General features: G+C 39.5%; 2 protein-coding genes across 2 annotated transcripts; both read right to left on the minus strand.

Annotated features, from left to right (window-relative positions):
* Window positions 1-535: 535 nt before the first annotated feature.
* Window positions 536-7,926, minus strand: lap3 (leucine aminopeptidase 3). The gene is made up of 13 exons (XM_084715086.1): window positions 7,720-7,926; window positions 7,401-7,516; window positions 6,237-6,291; window positions 6,048-6,153; window positions 5,792-5,951; window positions 5,513-5,677; window positions 3,745-3,903; window positions 3,498-3,622; window positions 3,267-3,355; window positions 3,083-3,185; window positions 2,141-2,220; window positions 1,908-2,020; window positions 536-975 (listed from the first exon to the last, which is right to left on the minus strand). Exons 1-13 carry the CDS (start codon window positions 7,816-7,818, stop codon window positions 789-791), a joined length of 1,557 nt encoding a protein of 518 aa, XP_084571212.1. The 5' UTR covers window positions 7,819-7,926; the 3' UTR covers window positions 536-788.
* A 1,518-nt stretch (window positions 7,927-9,444) lies between these two features.
* clrn2 (clarin 2) lies at window positions 9,445-13,948 on the minus strand. The gene is made up of 3 exons (XM_084712650.1): window positions 13,436-13,948; window positions 11,932-12,111; window positions 9,445-10,795 (listed from the first exon to the last, which is right to left on the minus strand). Exons 1-3 carry the CDS (start codon window positions 13,686-13,688, stop codon window positions 10,527-10,529), a joined length of 702 nt encoding a protein of 233 aa, XP_084568776.1. The 5' UTR covers window positions 13,689-13,948; the 3' UTR covers window positions 9,445-10,526.
* Window positions 13,949-14,893: the final 945 nt, after the last annotated feature.

Here is a 14,893-nt window from a genome sequence, read left to right on the forward strand (position 1 = left end):
ACCCCTCTGAATTTGAGTGGTTGTTTTCTGACTCTTCTCTGTTTTCTGCATTTATTCTTTCAACTTTTTTTGTTTTTTTGATCTCTGCCCTCTGTAGACAAATCACTAATTTGATGCAAAATAGGTTGAAAAGAAAAACAGACAGCCAAAAAAGTTTGAAACCACTGTTTCAATGTGCTTCCAACTTCATAGCAACTTTGAGGAGGGCCCTCCCTTGTTTTCCATGTAAAAATGCACCCTCGCGCGATAAAACATCCAAGAAGAAACAGTTTTAAGAGTTTTGGTGTGAAAAAACTTGGTCTCAAGGATGAACCCCGGCTGTGAGCCAGGACTTTCCGTCCAACATCATTGTTCGACCTCCCTCATTAATGCTCTTGTGGCTGAATGCAGGCAAATCCCTGCAGCCAGGTTCCAAGATCTAGAGGTAAGCCTTCTCAAAAGAGTGGCAACACATTATGTTTTTGGAGTGAGGTGTAGTGTACAACCATGTTGTGTCACCAACAGAGCTATAGAGACAAATCTGCCACATACATAATTAAAATCTTAGAGTTTATTTATACAACATATAAATTACAGTATGTGAAGTTTGCAGTTACTACAGAGATTCAGGTTTTACATCTGAAATCACAAAAGTGTGGAGAAACACTGAATCTGTATTATAATGTGCCCTGGGAAACACCCTCTTACACTGATGCATTAGCTGTATGTAACATCAAAGCAGTCAGATCTTTCTTTCTGTCTATTTTGAGAGATCACTGTTGAATCCCACAGTCAGAGCATCCAGTCTCTCAGCCACTTTGGGCCAGTCCGGCAGCAAATTCCACCAGCGTACGTGTTGGTCTCCCAGACATGCCTTTTCTCAGGTAGGGGATTTCATCTTTGTTGCTCATCACACCAGCGATGTCCAGATGGGCCCAATGAGGAGCTGTGACAAACTCTCTGAGGAATGCAGCTGCTGTGCACGCACCGCCAGAACTACAGAGACAACCAACAGACGCAACAGTCAGATTCAGACTGAAGTTGCAAATTTCAGGACCTGAGACTTGCTTTACTAACATTAATAAAAGACTTGACTTGAATTTGAGTTGGTGTTCATGACTTGAGACTTGACTTAGGCTTGAGACTCATCATAGCCTTGGAATAATAAAGGTTCTATCTGTGTTCTGTGTGGTTTTGAGATATTGAGCCACACAGTTTTTTGCAATCCAAACAGCAAAACTGATGTGTGGTACAAATTTAATTCATGCATGAAAATGACAGACACCCTAAATGTTTTCTTAATGTAAAACTAATTTAAACATCTGATAGGATATCAGATGTTTAAATTAGTGTTAGTGTAAATAGTACATATTTTGTTTTAAACCATAAAAGCAGTGTTGTAACAAAGTGTCTACTTCAGTGTTCGAACGAAAAAAATCCCATTTTAAATATCAATATTCTCCATTGGTCTTGTTTGAATATAGGGAACTATTTATGGAATTCTTATTGACAATATGTGATATTTACACTAACAGATAAGAGTCATTTAACAATAACCTGCACATTCTTGTTTAATATCATTATTATTGGTCATGTCGGAGGCTGGGGGAGTTCTGCAAGTCTTATTTCTGGGCAGAACAGAACCATCCTCACATGTCACTGTATTGTTTTATGATGATTCGTAAAATACCAACCTGTCTCTAAAAAACATTATATCAACACTTGTACGTCAAAGAAAGCAACTCATTTGTATCCGTTTTGGTCTGATTCACCAAACTGAAAACAAGCTGCAGTTTTGCAGGTTTGGAGCTCGAGGACTTGTTGCTGTGACAACGGTTCAGATTAATGAAGCAGCTCAGGGCCTTTGTGTTACTCTGATGTCTGAAGCAGAAGCTGCAGACGCTCACAGAGTTCAGTCAGATACGTACCGGCTGTACTTGCCGATGTTGTTGAGGTCGGCCAGCTGGCTGTCAGTCACCTGTCTGGTGTAGTGCTCGAAGAGAGGCATCCGCCACACTCTGTCACCTGTCACAACACTGGCCTACACACACACACACACACACACACACACACACACACACAAACACACACACACCATTAGTCAACACAGGAGCTGAGAGACGGAGACGTTGTGAATGTGTTTATCGTTCAGACAGAGAACCTTGTGCAGCTGCTCCCAGAGCCAGTCAGAGTTTGTAAACACTCCAGTTGCTGCTGAGCCAAGAGCTACATCCATCGCACCTTGGAGACAGAAGAAGACACATTTTAATATTTACTGATTATATCGTCAGTTCTTTCATTTAATCGTGTAGCATTATCAGCCTGAGGGGGCTTTCACACCTGCTGTTCAGTTCAATCAGTCCACAACAACTCTTGTCATAAAGAAAAACATGAAGAAGACAAATTTAATACTTGGATATGAATAATAACAGACAGGACAAAAAAGAACAATTTTGTACCGTGATTACAGGAGGTAAACATGGTATGGGATTGCTACAATTCACATCTGTGCAAATTACACAGATACACAACCACTTGGGGCACTTTTTAGTGATTTTAGTCTTTATAGTGAGGATAAAGATAAGAAATATGGGGAGTGAAGAGATGTATTAAAGCAAGCTTTGAACTGGGAACAGTGTGGTTATAATACATGCATATTAATCACAAGACCACGTGTCAAACTCAAGGCCTGTGAACCCAACATGTCTTCTTATATGGCCTGCAAGAGCTTGCAAAGAATTTTTTTTTTTTGCACAACAGAATTCTATTGAATTCAGAGGCAATTACGACAACAAGTAGACATACTTATATAGTTTTACATTTACAGCTGACCCTGTTTGACAACCCTGAAGACTCATGTGCACGTTTCCATTTTTAGTTACCAAATGATTCTGCATAATTATAGAGATCACTTATGCAGATCACTTCTTTCTTGACACAGACATTTTCAGATGGTCTCAGTCTGACTATTTGGTTCACAGGAAAAGTCAGTTAACAGCTTCGACACAAATCAAATGAGCAAATGCACCAGAGTTTAGTAAAAACCAGCCCTGTATCGTGATAAAAACGTGAAGTTACCTTTCGTCACCATTGAAAATCTCACCTGTTAGCGTAGCAACATTGACAATGGCTCTGGGGCTGAACGTGTGTCCATAACACAGCGCGTCAGCGAGAATCAGTCGGCCCTCTGCATCTGTGTTATCAACCTGCACACAACAACAACAAAACCTGTTCGTCTGTATGCAAACACACTGTACTACACTACATCTCATCACAGGTCCACCTACCTGGATTGTTTTTCCATTTCTGGCTGTGACAACATCACCTGGTTTAGTAGCTTTTCCACTCGGCATGTTCTCACACAGCGGAGCCAGACCTGATTTATCATTTGAAAACAGTACATGCACGGTGATATAACTGGGATTTTCATGGACTCTGGATATTTGCAAAAACATTTTCATTTATCATCTATGTTTTAAAAAATGGTGTTGGAGGATCCATATAGTGAAAAAGCTCACCAATAATGTTAATGGGAAGTTTCAGAGCCGCTGCTGTGACGATGGAGGCGCTCACGGTGGCAGCTCCGCCCATATCAGCTCTCATTGCATCCATAGAAGGAGACGGCTTCAGAGAAATACCACCGCTACCAGCAAACAGAAAGAGAGGACACATGGTGAAATAACAACCTTAACGTGAGCGTTGTAACACTTGAGATGAAAAGTGCTCAGTGGCTGATGATCTTCAGTGTCTGCTATTACGGTTTACCTGTCGAAGGTGATGCCCTTGCCCACCAAGAGCAGCGGGGCCTGCTTGCTGTCAGGAGAACCGTTATAATGCAGCTCCAGGAAGACGGGGGGTTCTTCTGAACCTTTAGACACGCTGAGAAACGCTCCCATCTGCTGCTCCTCTATCCAAGCCTGAGATCTACAGAAGTACAGAGTACAAACAAGATCAATTATCAGGCTGGAGTTGGTTTCAAATTATGGAATATTTTGATTTAGCTGCTTACAAGAGATAATTCAGTTCATATAATATTACATTTGTATTCATCTTAACATCTTTCTGTCATGTTGCTGCTACCTTGAGTCATCAAGGACAACTTTTTAAAAAGGTTTTGAATATTTTTTCTCAAAGGTATAAAGTACATAAGAGCGGATTCAAGAGCGCATCCAGATCTTCAACAAATTATTATTTTCATTATTGATTAATGGGCGCATTACCTTATTTATTAATCAATTAATAAGACATGTCCGTTGACTCATCGATTAATCCACTAATGGTTTCACCTCTGCATTGACAGTTTCCGTTCCAGTACTCAAAGCTTTCAAAGCTTTTTATGAAGCAGAAGTACACAGTGGACACTCATGCTGTCAAATATATCAATACTTTATCAATACCGCATGCTTAAAACAATACAATAAGAACATTTGATCGCATCTTAAGTACCAAAGCTATATATAAAAAAAAAGGTTCAAGAGTTCAGTTCAGTCTATATTGTCTATACTGCAGCAAAACCAGACAGTGTTCAGTGACTTTGTCTGTACCAGCACTGTGTGCAGGATATGATCTATTCATTTTTAAAAGGAAAAAAATGTTTGTTTGTTTTTTAAAACAAAATGTTAATGTATGGTATCATGATAATCCTGGTAGATACAAATGTTTTATGATTATATCACAGAATATAGCATACACTTGACCTAAACTTAAAAACACAATCCTGTATCAGCTGAATATTTATCTTCCCTATGAGCACAATGTTTTCTCACACCATGCAGTAAAATATGCCCATACCCAGTTAATTTGTGTGCCTTGAGAACTTGTCGATCACATGGTATATAATTGCCTCAAATGCGCTTCAATAATGAGACAAGCTGAAATACTGTATTTCACGTCTTTGTTTCACTGATTTCAACTGGCAGATAAATACATGATAGACAAATGATATTATAATAATATAATCCCTGTGGGGACGGGCGAGATTTGATATGATAATGTTACAATTTTAATGATACCAAACAGATACTGATCATTTTCAAAATGGGCGTGTCATTTTTCAAAAATAATAAATCCTTAGAGGAACAAATACCAGAAAATCACATGACAAATAATAGCCATTTAATAACAAATTCTTTACAAAACCAAATGCAAGTGCAATTAAATAAAATCATTTGTGCTAACAAGTGTTTAAAAAATGTATGTGTGTATTTTACTGCATTTGCATCACACAACAATACGTTTCTTTTCTGCTCTGTCTCAAGTTTGCGATCGTCTGTGGCTGTGCGCTTGATACTGTTTCATAGTTCTCCACAGTCATGTGACACCGGTCAACTAAATAAAAACATTTTGGCTGTTAATTTGGCACAAAGATATAAAACCACATTTGGAAGTGGTGCAGCCACTCAGGTTTTGTATTTATAATTTTATTACTGATATATATATTTTAAAGGAATTGATACCAACTGAGTAATGTGTGAGCATCTGTGCATCAACCTGCCCCTGCCTAGTAGTCAGTGATGATGAATGAAGCACAAACCTCTTCTTTATTGTGACTCGTTCAGCGTGCGATGCCAGTTTCTCTTCGATGGTGTTGGCGAAAGCAGTAGGAGTGATGTGATTGGCTGGAGCCTCCATGAGTAGTCGTGCCAGGTTTTGGCCTTCTGCATACGTGACTCCTTTCTCCCAACCGGCCGAGTCAGCACTGAGAACAAATACACACAGACATGCAACATGAACATTAGCATGATGTTGCATACAACTGTGAGTCAAATACCTGTAAGATTACGTTTGCAGCAGCTCTGTGCTGTTATTCTACCTTCCATGAAGCTGTGTGGTCACTTTGGTCTTCTTCTTTGATTTGAGTTGGTCATACTGAAATAAACCCAGAGCGGCGCCTTCTGCTGCTGACTGAGCGTCACCGCAGGCGTCCACCTCCACATGGTTCACCTCCAGGTCCTGAAGTGTCCGGCAGCCAGCTGAACACACAAACCAATACACAGATATCAGCCTGTTAATAACTCCAGAAGATCCTTCATATAACAAGCACAGAGACACAGAGTCACGTGTCTCACCTGACACGGCCTGTCTGATGCTCTCCTTACTGGTGTCCCAGTTCTCCGTCCCACAGACGCCTGCATTGTTCTTACCCAGCCCGACTACTGCGACACACGGGAAGTCCTGAAGAAGACGCAGGAAAGATTAAATGACTGTGGTGCTGTCAAGAGACACAGTTTTATTAATTCACTGTCACACTTTGTTACCTTGTGGATTCCATAAAATATTCTGCTTTTGCCTCTTTTGAGAGCTGGTCCAGAGCTGGAAGACACAAAACAAAACCAGCTTAATAAACCAGTTTATTAACTTTAACATTAATAGTGTAGTGTAGTAACAAGTTAGTCAGACACAGTGTGGCATTTAATATGAAACCCACAGGTACTACATCCTTATGTTTATTTGTTTGAGATAAAGTGAAACATCTCAGATCAGGGGCCAGTGCCAAGTACTTTTTCTTTTCTAATTTTATAGGGGATTTAATCTGTTTACCTCACTGGGTAGAACTTCTTTACTAAAACTGCAGACAATCAGTTGTGGTCAATCTTTCTAGGTGTGAATTTTAAGCTTTATATAATGACAGTGACTTAGAAACAATGATTTAATGCAGATATATTCGCAAAATGACTACAATCAGAGTTTCCCCCGGTGTATTTGCAAGACATTGGCCCACCGGGCCTAAGCTGACCCCCACACCCCCCCCCTACACACACACCCACCCGCCCAAGCATTGGGGAATTTCATATGCAGGGGACGCATTTTTGAACATTTTCAAATCTCAAGTCAGCTTTTAGCACAGACTTAATGCAGGGCCCTATGAAATCTGTGTGATGGCTTCTTTAAATTCTTTATTACACCATTCCAGCTGATGTTATGTTATCACAGAAACTACAGAACCCTTCCTTAATGCTTGTTGCTGGCTCTGTGACCCACCTGTGGTTTCGACTCAGTCTCTAGGAATGACTGCTCTATAGAGTCTCCCTTAAATTAAAAATTCAGTCGTTATCTATTCTACCTCATGCCAACTGAAGGTCAGGTTTAGTTTTTTAATCCACAAAACACTGCTGGAGTTTCCCAAGAAAACAGCGTTGTCGAATCTCCCAAACAATTTAAGTGAATGGTGACTCCATACTGCTTGTTTGGGACAAATCAAGAGAATATATCTTATCTTATCTCATACAAGACAAGAGATGAGTTGATATTAGTTTATTTATTTATTTATAATTAATGTTTTGATTGATTGCCTGATTAAATAAAGGTTAAATGGAGGTAGGCTTTATTGCAGCGCTGTTGAGTGCATCAGTACCTGATAAACTGGTAACTGAGTGTATGTTATCTGCACATTACAAGACATAAAGATGTTACAGACTCACAGTTTGAGCAGTTCAGAGAGTTTCCCAGACAGAGTTTGGTCGAAAGCCGCAGCTGCCTCCGTCAGATGAAGGCTGCCCTCCTCTCCCTCCTTCTCAAACACTCCCAGCACCAGACCCTGCAGACACACACCAACACAAGAGAAATGATAACACCTGATGAACACACACACACACACACACACACACACACACACACACACACACACACACACACAGAACTGGAGGGGTTACATTCTCTGAAACACAGTGTGAAATGTGTGTCTGGGTGACTGATGTAACTCTCCGTCAGCTAATATTTGACAGACTGACGTTAACTCACTTTTCTCTGGTTCAGGCGAGTCTGTGAAGCGGAAAACGACCTGCGCTGGTTCGTCCGCAGCGCCGTCTGCGCCGCTCTCCGCACGAGCAGCATTGTCATCTGCTCCGCATATATACACACACCTCCAACGAGCTGTTAAATCACAGATTTAGAGGTCGGATACATGTGCAAAAACGAAGCAGCTCGACCTGACAGCGGCGCACTTTTTTGACGTCACCAACAAGCGACAAAGACGGACTGTTGTCGCCACCTGGCGGCAGTACTGTGGATCTGCATTCAACTAGTACAATGAAAAATTATATTTAAAACAACTTTCCTCTAATTAAATGTATAAAAATATCTTAAATATACCTTTTTAAAATTAATTACAAGATACAAATCTGCACTCACCTGAATATAATGGATCTATACTCAAGTAATATGATGGAAACTTATATTTAAGACAACTCTCCGCTGATTAAATGCAGAAATATATTTTAAATGTTGTTTATTTTTAGATATACCCTGTTTTTTTCACCACATGTGCAATGTAGTATACTGCACATCAATGTCCTTAGGAAAAACAGCGTACATCTTGGAAATTAGTCCAATCAAATTTAACCCAAGGCTCAGTGTTATGTTTTAGTATTTTCTACATTTTATATATTCTAAAATTTCTTAGTTGTGTTAACCACATTATATTAACTTATCTTAAGATTCTACAAAATATTGTAGGATTGCAGTGGAAGCACTGGTGTGTCAGGTGTGGCTGTGTGGAAATAGCAAATGGTTTTACATGGCTCTCTGGTACGATGACTGGAATCTGATTGGTTGAGACTTGCACGAGCTTCTTTCCTATTTGTTAAATTCAAATGCTAACAGCAGAAAGTTGGAATTGTCAATATCATCGAAGTAAATGCTGTTAAATATGCAATATGTTGGTAGATTTTCTTCAACATCAACATCTTTTTCTTTTCATGTCTTTTCAAAAACATCTAACAATGAAGCCTGGGGACTATCACAGGAGGGGAGAAACTGAAAAAAATGTCCATAATTCAACACAGGTAATGAATGCAAGTCATCAATTCTATTTGACATTGTCATTTTTTAGGTATTTATATGGAATGTGTAAATGAAAAGTGGCTCAAAAAAAGGCTCATGATAATAATATGATAATAATGATAATAATAATAATAATAATAAGAAGAAGAAGAAGAAGAAGAAGAAGAGGAGGAGAAGAAAGAAGGAGGAGGAGGAGGAGAAGAAGCAGGAGGAGGAGGAGGAGCAGAAAGAAGGAGGAGAAGAAGGAAAGAAGAAGGAGAAGGAGGGGGAGAGGAAGAAAAAGGAGGAGGCGAAGAAGAAGAAAACTTACAAGATTATTGAGAGCTTTGTAATTGATGAGGAGGATCTTGAAGTGGATTGGGAGCCAGTGAAGGTGTTGCAGGATTGCTGTCATGCATTCCTTACACTCTGACTTCTAAAGAAGTCTCTTATGTCGACTTTTTTTTTAACGTTCATTACGTCTGTGATTCAGATATCCATACCGCTTAGGTCAAATAGTTTAAGTCTAAGACTTTTAATTAATTGATTAATCCCTCAAAGCACTTGGTTTATAGAGAGGGGAGACAAAAACTGCACTCAATAAAACTTCACAAACATCTGAGGAAATCCTCACAAGGTTGTGACCTGATATACCTGACAGAAGATATTATATTACACATACACACACAAAGCAGAAACACATACTCCAACTAATTGTTTAATCTTTGTCTTCTGTAAATATTTGTTTCAATGACAAGAGGGAAAAACGCATTCTTCACATTTACATTCACCTGAAGTCGTGCAACCACCTTAACAGAGGAGATTAGAACCAATCTAACGTGTCATAAAACTCCTTTAATGATGGCCAAAGTATGTAAATTTAGCTTATGTTGACCTTCATAACAACCATCATCAAGTTAAAGTGAAAAGAAAACAAGCATAATTATTAAGTCTCTTTCTGTTTGTGGGAGATCATATAATAAATAATTATTCATGCACAGTTGCACACTTTCTATCAGGATAACTATTGTAAAAAAAATGGACTTTAAATCCTTCATAAAAGGATTGAAACTCTAAACCAAAGACTGAAAACTTTAATCAGTGAATCATAAAGTGACTGGAAACAGATCTGTTAATGACATTCTATACATATAATGAAAAAAATAATGATGTATTTACATATCGCAGCTATAGACAGAATATATACAGCACAGGATGTCCAGAATGCAAAGTTACAAACCATTTTCCAGTCAACCCTTGAATCCTTAAAATATTTATCACAGACGAATAAACATATTAACACTGGAAAATGATTTGCCAAATGAGAATTACACAAAAATTGATGAGGCTACACTATATAATATATTATATGTTATCTAATAATATATTATATAAATTGAGACTATAATGCATGAAAATCTGCTTCAACCAATGTGATGGCAAAAAAAAGTAAGACATTTTAATAAGAAACTATCTCAAAATAAGGACTTAGCATATCAAATGATGACTTAATATCTCAAAATAAAATAATGAATTAGTATCTCAAATTAATGGAGAACGTTTTTCTTTATTTTGGGACACTAAGTCATTATAATAACTTACAAGAGCATTTTTTTTTTTTCATCACATTGGTAGGAAAGGGGTTCAACTGTAATGAGCCCAAAAGTCACATAAAGGAATGGGGCTCTGGCACAGTGTTGGTTCCTCTCTGCTGTCAGTCATTGTGGATGATCTATACCATCAGTGGTATAAACACTAACAACAATGCTCCTCCTTTGTTGGTTCCTTCAGTAGAGCAGGTCCAGAGAAGAGATGGTGGGTTCTTCAGGTTTCTTGATCTCCGGTTTGGGCAGTTTGATCCGGCTCATGGCAACCACTCCGCAGACGGCAAAGTGAGTCGCAACGCTGCCAACACCCAGCCAGAAAGACCAGTCCAGGCTGTCATCCAGGACGACGAGCACAAAGAGGTGCTCCCGGTGATTGGCCACCCGCTCTGTCAGACCGTGGTGCCTCACGGCTGCCAGGAAACACAGCAAGGCCAGGGCACCGAAAAGAGCTGGAATCAGAGAGGAGGAAAAGTCAGGGAGGGAAACTAGAGAGGCACAGTAATGCTTAGAAACATGTGGAAGAGATATAAAGAAAACAATACTCAAGTACAACAAGAGGGGTGAGAAAAACCCCCACAATGCAATGAAATTGAAGTGATAGTTCAGATTATTTGATGTGGGGTTGTATGAGGTGCTCATCAAGTTTAAGTGTATTAGCTACAGTAAATGCTGGTTAACACACGCCAAGTTTGGAGAAACAGAGAGGGGTACCAGCACAGAAGCTCGGCAATGTACTGCTGTGGACAGGGTCAGCAGCAAAATATACTTTAGGCACTTAAAGTAGGTTCACCTAAAAAATCAGTATCAGAACAGAATATTTTCAACACTTTACTTTCCCTTCAGACAGCCTTTTCTGATGGGAAACCACTATTATGTAAGCCCGATATCGCTCTCTTCAAACCAACCAAACTCCATAGCCGAAATCAGTGATTTTATCTTACAAAGTATTGCTGGTCTGCAAATGCCTTGATTGGTTAGTTTGTTTTGGATTATTGTGTGACTTTGGTAAATCTGAACCTTTGAAAGCACCTAAGACACACAATAACACAAAAAAACTAACAGATCAAGGTAGCAGTAAACCGGCAACTCTTCTGTTCTGCAAGGTAGAATTACTGATTTTGCCTGTGGAGTTTGGTTGGTTTGATAAGAGTGATATTTGGCTTACATGAAGGTGGTTTCCTGTCAGAAAAGGCTGTCTGATGGCAAAGTAAAATGGGGAAATTATTGTAAATATAGAATACACTTAAACTGATGCAGATTTATTAGGTGGAACTTTTTTGAATGGCTAAAATACCTTTTGCTGCCGACCCTGTCCAGAGCAGCACATTGCTTACCTTCCATGCTAATACTCTAAATTGTGCGTGCCGACCAGCATCTACCAACATTAAATAATCCAAGCTCTCCCTTTAAAATAAAAAGAAAAGGATGAATATAAAGAACGGAGCGTTAACAGGAGAAGTTACATACTGTGCAGAAGTGTAAATGGAAGAAATGAAGGGTGAAAATGAAAAGCAAGAGGGGAAAAAAAATCAACATTTGAAGAAGATTTTGAGAGAAAGAGTAAAGACAAAGTTGCCTCTCATACCAGCGATGAAGTTCCACAGGTAGAGTCCTTTGTGCCCTTTGATGCTCTGGTAGGGAACCTTGCGTGCGTTGTAAATGCAGAACGACAGACTGACAAAAGCAAAGCCCACAGCCACCAGCAGGAAGAGGATCACCATCATATGAAGCCCACCGTTCAACGTCCGCACGAGCTTTGGGAAAACTGTCAGACAGAAACACAGAAGCAGAGACAAAACACTCTTTATCAGCCTTGTGAGCTGGTTTGTATGAGTCAAGATGAAGCTTGAGGCTGAAAAACAGCAGCATCCAAGCTTGTGTTGCACAAGGCTGAGCTGAATATAAGAGAGAGGGAAATGTGAAAGTTGTGGATATGAAAATATGTACAGGCGAATGCTGTATTTCTCCTTTTCTGCCTTTTGCACAAATTGCATATTGAACAACTAGGAAGATGGAGTCATGAAACACCTGAGCAACATGTATGTATGTATGAGTCATGCTGCATACTTGCCTGAAAATGTTTATATTAGACTATAAGCAAAAGCCTAAGTGACATGAGAGTGCAGTGGTCAGAAGGGTTGTTTAATGAAAAATGTTACTCACTGATGCTTTATCTGACTGAGGTTTGTCTAAAACGAACAACTCACCTACTGATTATAACTTCAGCTATTTTTATTTATTTTCTAACTTTATTACATAGAGTATGAAATAGGTTATTGTCTGGAGGTAAAGTTTTAATATCATTATATAAAGTTTATTTTTATGTTTGTATAGTGACATTTAAGTCATTACACTTAACTTACTAGCATGTCTGTAAGTTTGCAGTACGTGTAGTGGTTGTGGTAATGTGTCTTGTGATGTATTTTTCTTGTAGCAATCCTCATAACATTGTTAATATGGAATTATATCAAGCAAAAGATTACTTTTCCAGTACCATTGCTTATACTACTTTCCTACTTGTATTTATTTTAGTCTACTTACTTTATATTTATCTTACTTTCATTGTTACTCATACACTATGTGCAATGTTTCTATTAATATTACTGTAATTTTTGAGTTCCTTCAGGATTAAAGTTAAATTTTATCTCATCTCGTCTTATCTTACCCTGATGTAGGCTACTTAGTATTTTTGGAAACTTTGTGACTTGTTTTGCGCTTAAATCCGTTTATTAGAGGGTGTAAGTTTGCTTTATTGTTTATTAGAGGGTGCAAGTTTGCTTTATTGTGGTGATAATATGTCTAACTATCTCCATCTAGATGTTAAATCTTATATTATTGTTATTATTAGTAGCAGTAGTAGTAATAGTATTACCTGTGGCATTTTCACTGATAAATACATTCATGTGGACCTCAAGACGCCTGTCTAATGATGCAACAGGTAATGGTGTATGTTTTACCTCATATTACAAGAAAATTAATGTTATTTTGATAATGGTATCTTTGTTTAGTATTGAACTCTTTGGCTGGATGGATAGACTATCTAACAAGTCTGAACAGAAAGGTAGAGAGGCTGTTTTAGTTCATCTTACTGTATATTTTGGAGCGCCTCTTGCCGAGCCCGCACTTCTTGGTCTTTCCTCCCTGAAACAAACCGTAGTAAATATCCCCGATGAACTGCTCCAGCTCCGGATGGGACGCGTTGACTATCTCCGCCCCGGTTTTACACAGGATCCGTCCGGTGACCCACCGCTCCGTGGACAGGGCCACCACCAGCAGGACCACCGAGCCGACGCACAGCACCGAGGCCACCGAGAACGTTATCCGTTTCCACAGCGAAGGCATCTTACGAGCCCATGGCGCCCCGAGGAAGGTAACACGACGCCGGGCAGCGACCGCGGAGCACACCCGGCGATCACCATGAGTTCATTCTAAAGTCTGAAGAGGAAAAGTGAATCATAATCGGTTAAAAAGTGATTATTTCTCCCGGTGAGGTGTTGCATGTGTTGATGCGTGAGTCACAGAGGAGGAGAAACCGAATCCATGGCGGTCAAAGAGATCTCTTACCGGGAGAAACCCTATCCCTGCTGCTGCCTGTCTCTCAGCCACACTCCTCTTTATTCAGGGGATGAATTAACCTTTGCAACTTGGCCTTTTCAGCTGGAAATTTATCATGATTGGTGACCTTAGAGGGAGCTGTAGTTGTAAAATCATTTAAGCATAGTTAATGGTGTTAGACTGCCAGCTATGGTCCATTGTAACACAAAACCCTAAAGGTCAGGGGAGAGCATTAATGCAGGAAGACCAATTGGTTCAGACTGTGAAGCCTTTATAGTCCCACTGCTCTCATTTACTTCTTGCACGCTCCAAAAAAAAAAGTGCCAATGCCTCCATGTTAGATAAGATGTGATAAGGTGTCCTACATCAGTGAAGAAAATGTGGAAAAAGTGCACTCTATGGGGCCCTTCCAATAAAGAAAAGGTTATAAAGTGCCCTCTACAGGCTTCTCCAAATCGAGAAAATTTCATCAAGTGTCCTCTAAAGGGCTCTTCAAATGGAGAAAACATGATAAAGTGCTCTAAGGATTTTCCTTCCAGTGTATAAAATATGAAGTTCCCTCTAGGGTGCTCTTCTAGTGGAATAACATGATAAAATACCCTCTTTGGTGCTCTTTCAGCAGAGAAAATGTGATAAAGTGCCTCTAACTGGGCTCTTCCAGTGGAGAAACTGTGATGAAGTGTCCTTCATGGGGCTCTTCCATTAGAGAAAACATGATTAAGTGCCTTCTAGGCTGCTGTTCTAGTGGAGAAAACATGATGAAGTGCCCTCTACAGGTCTCTTCCCATGCAGAAAAGTGATGCCACATGGATGGTGAAAATAAGAATTTGGTTTTGCTTCATGGTTTCGTTGCCTAAGAATGAAATGTTCATATCCATTTTGCAAGTATTGCAGCCAGCGTTCTTTCTCCTAGATGCTTGTAAAGGGAGGGTGAGGTGACTTTCTTGGTTGGTTGCAATCTGCAACCTCACACTAGATGCCACTGAATCCCA

Source organism: Lutjanus erythropterus, chromosome 3 (genome assembly GCF_056507025.1).
Source record: "Lutjanus erythropterus isolate fLutEry1 chromosome 3, fLutEry1.hap2, whole genome shotgun sequence".
NCBI classification, from domain to species: domain Eukaryota; kingdom Metazoa; phylum Chordata; class Actinopteri; order Lutjaniformes; family Lutjanidae; genus Lutjanus; species Lutjanus erythropterus.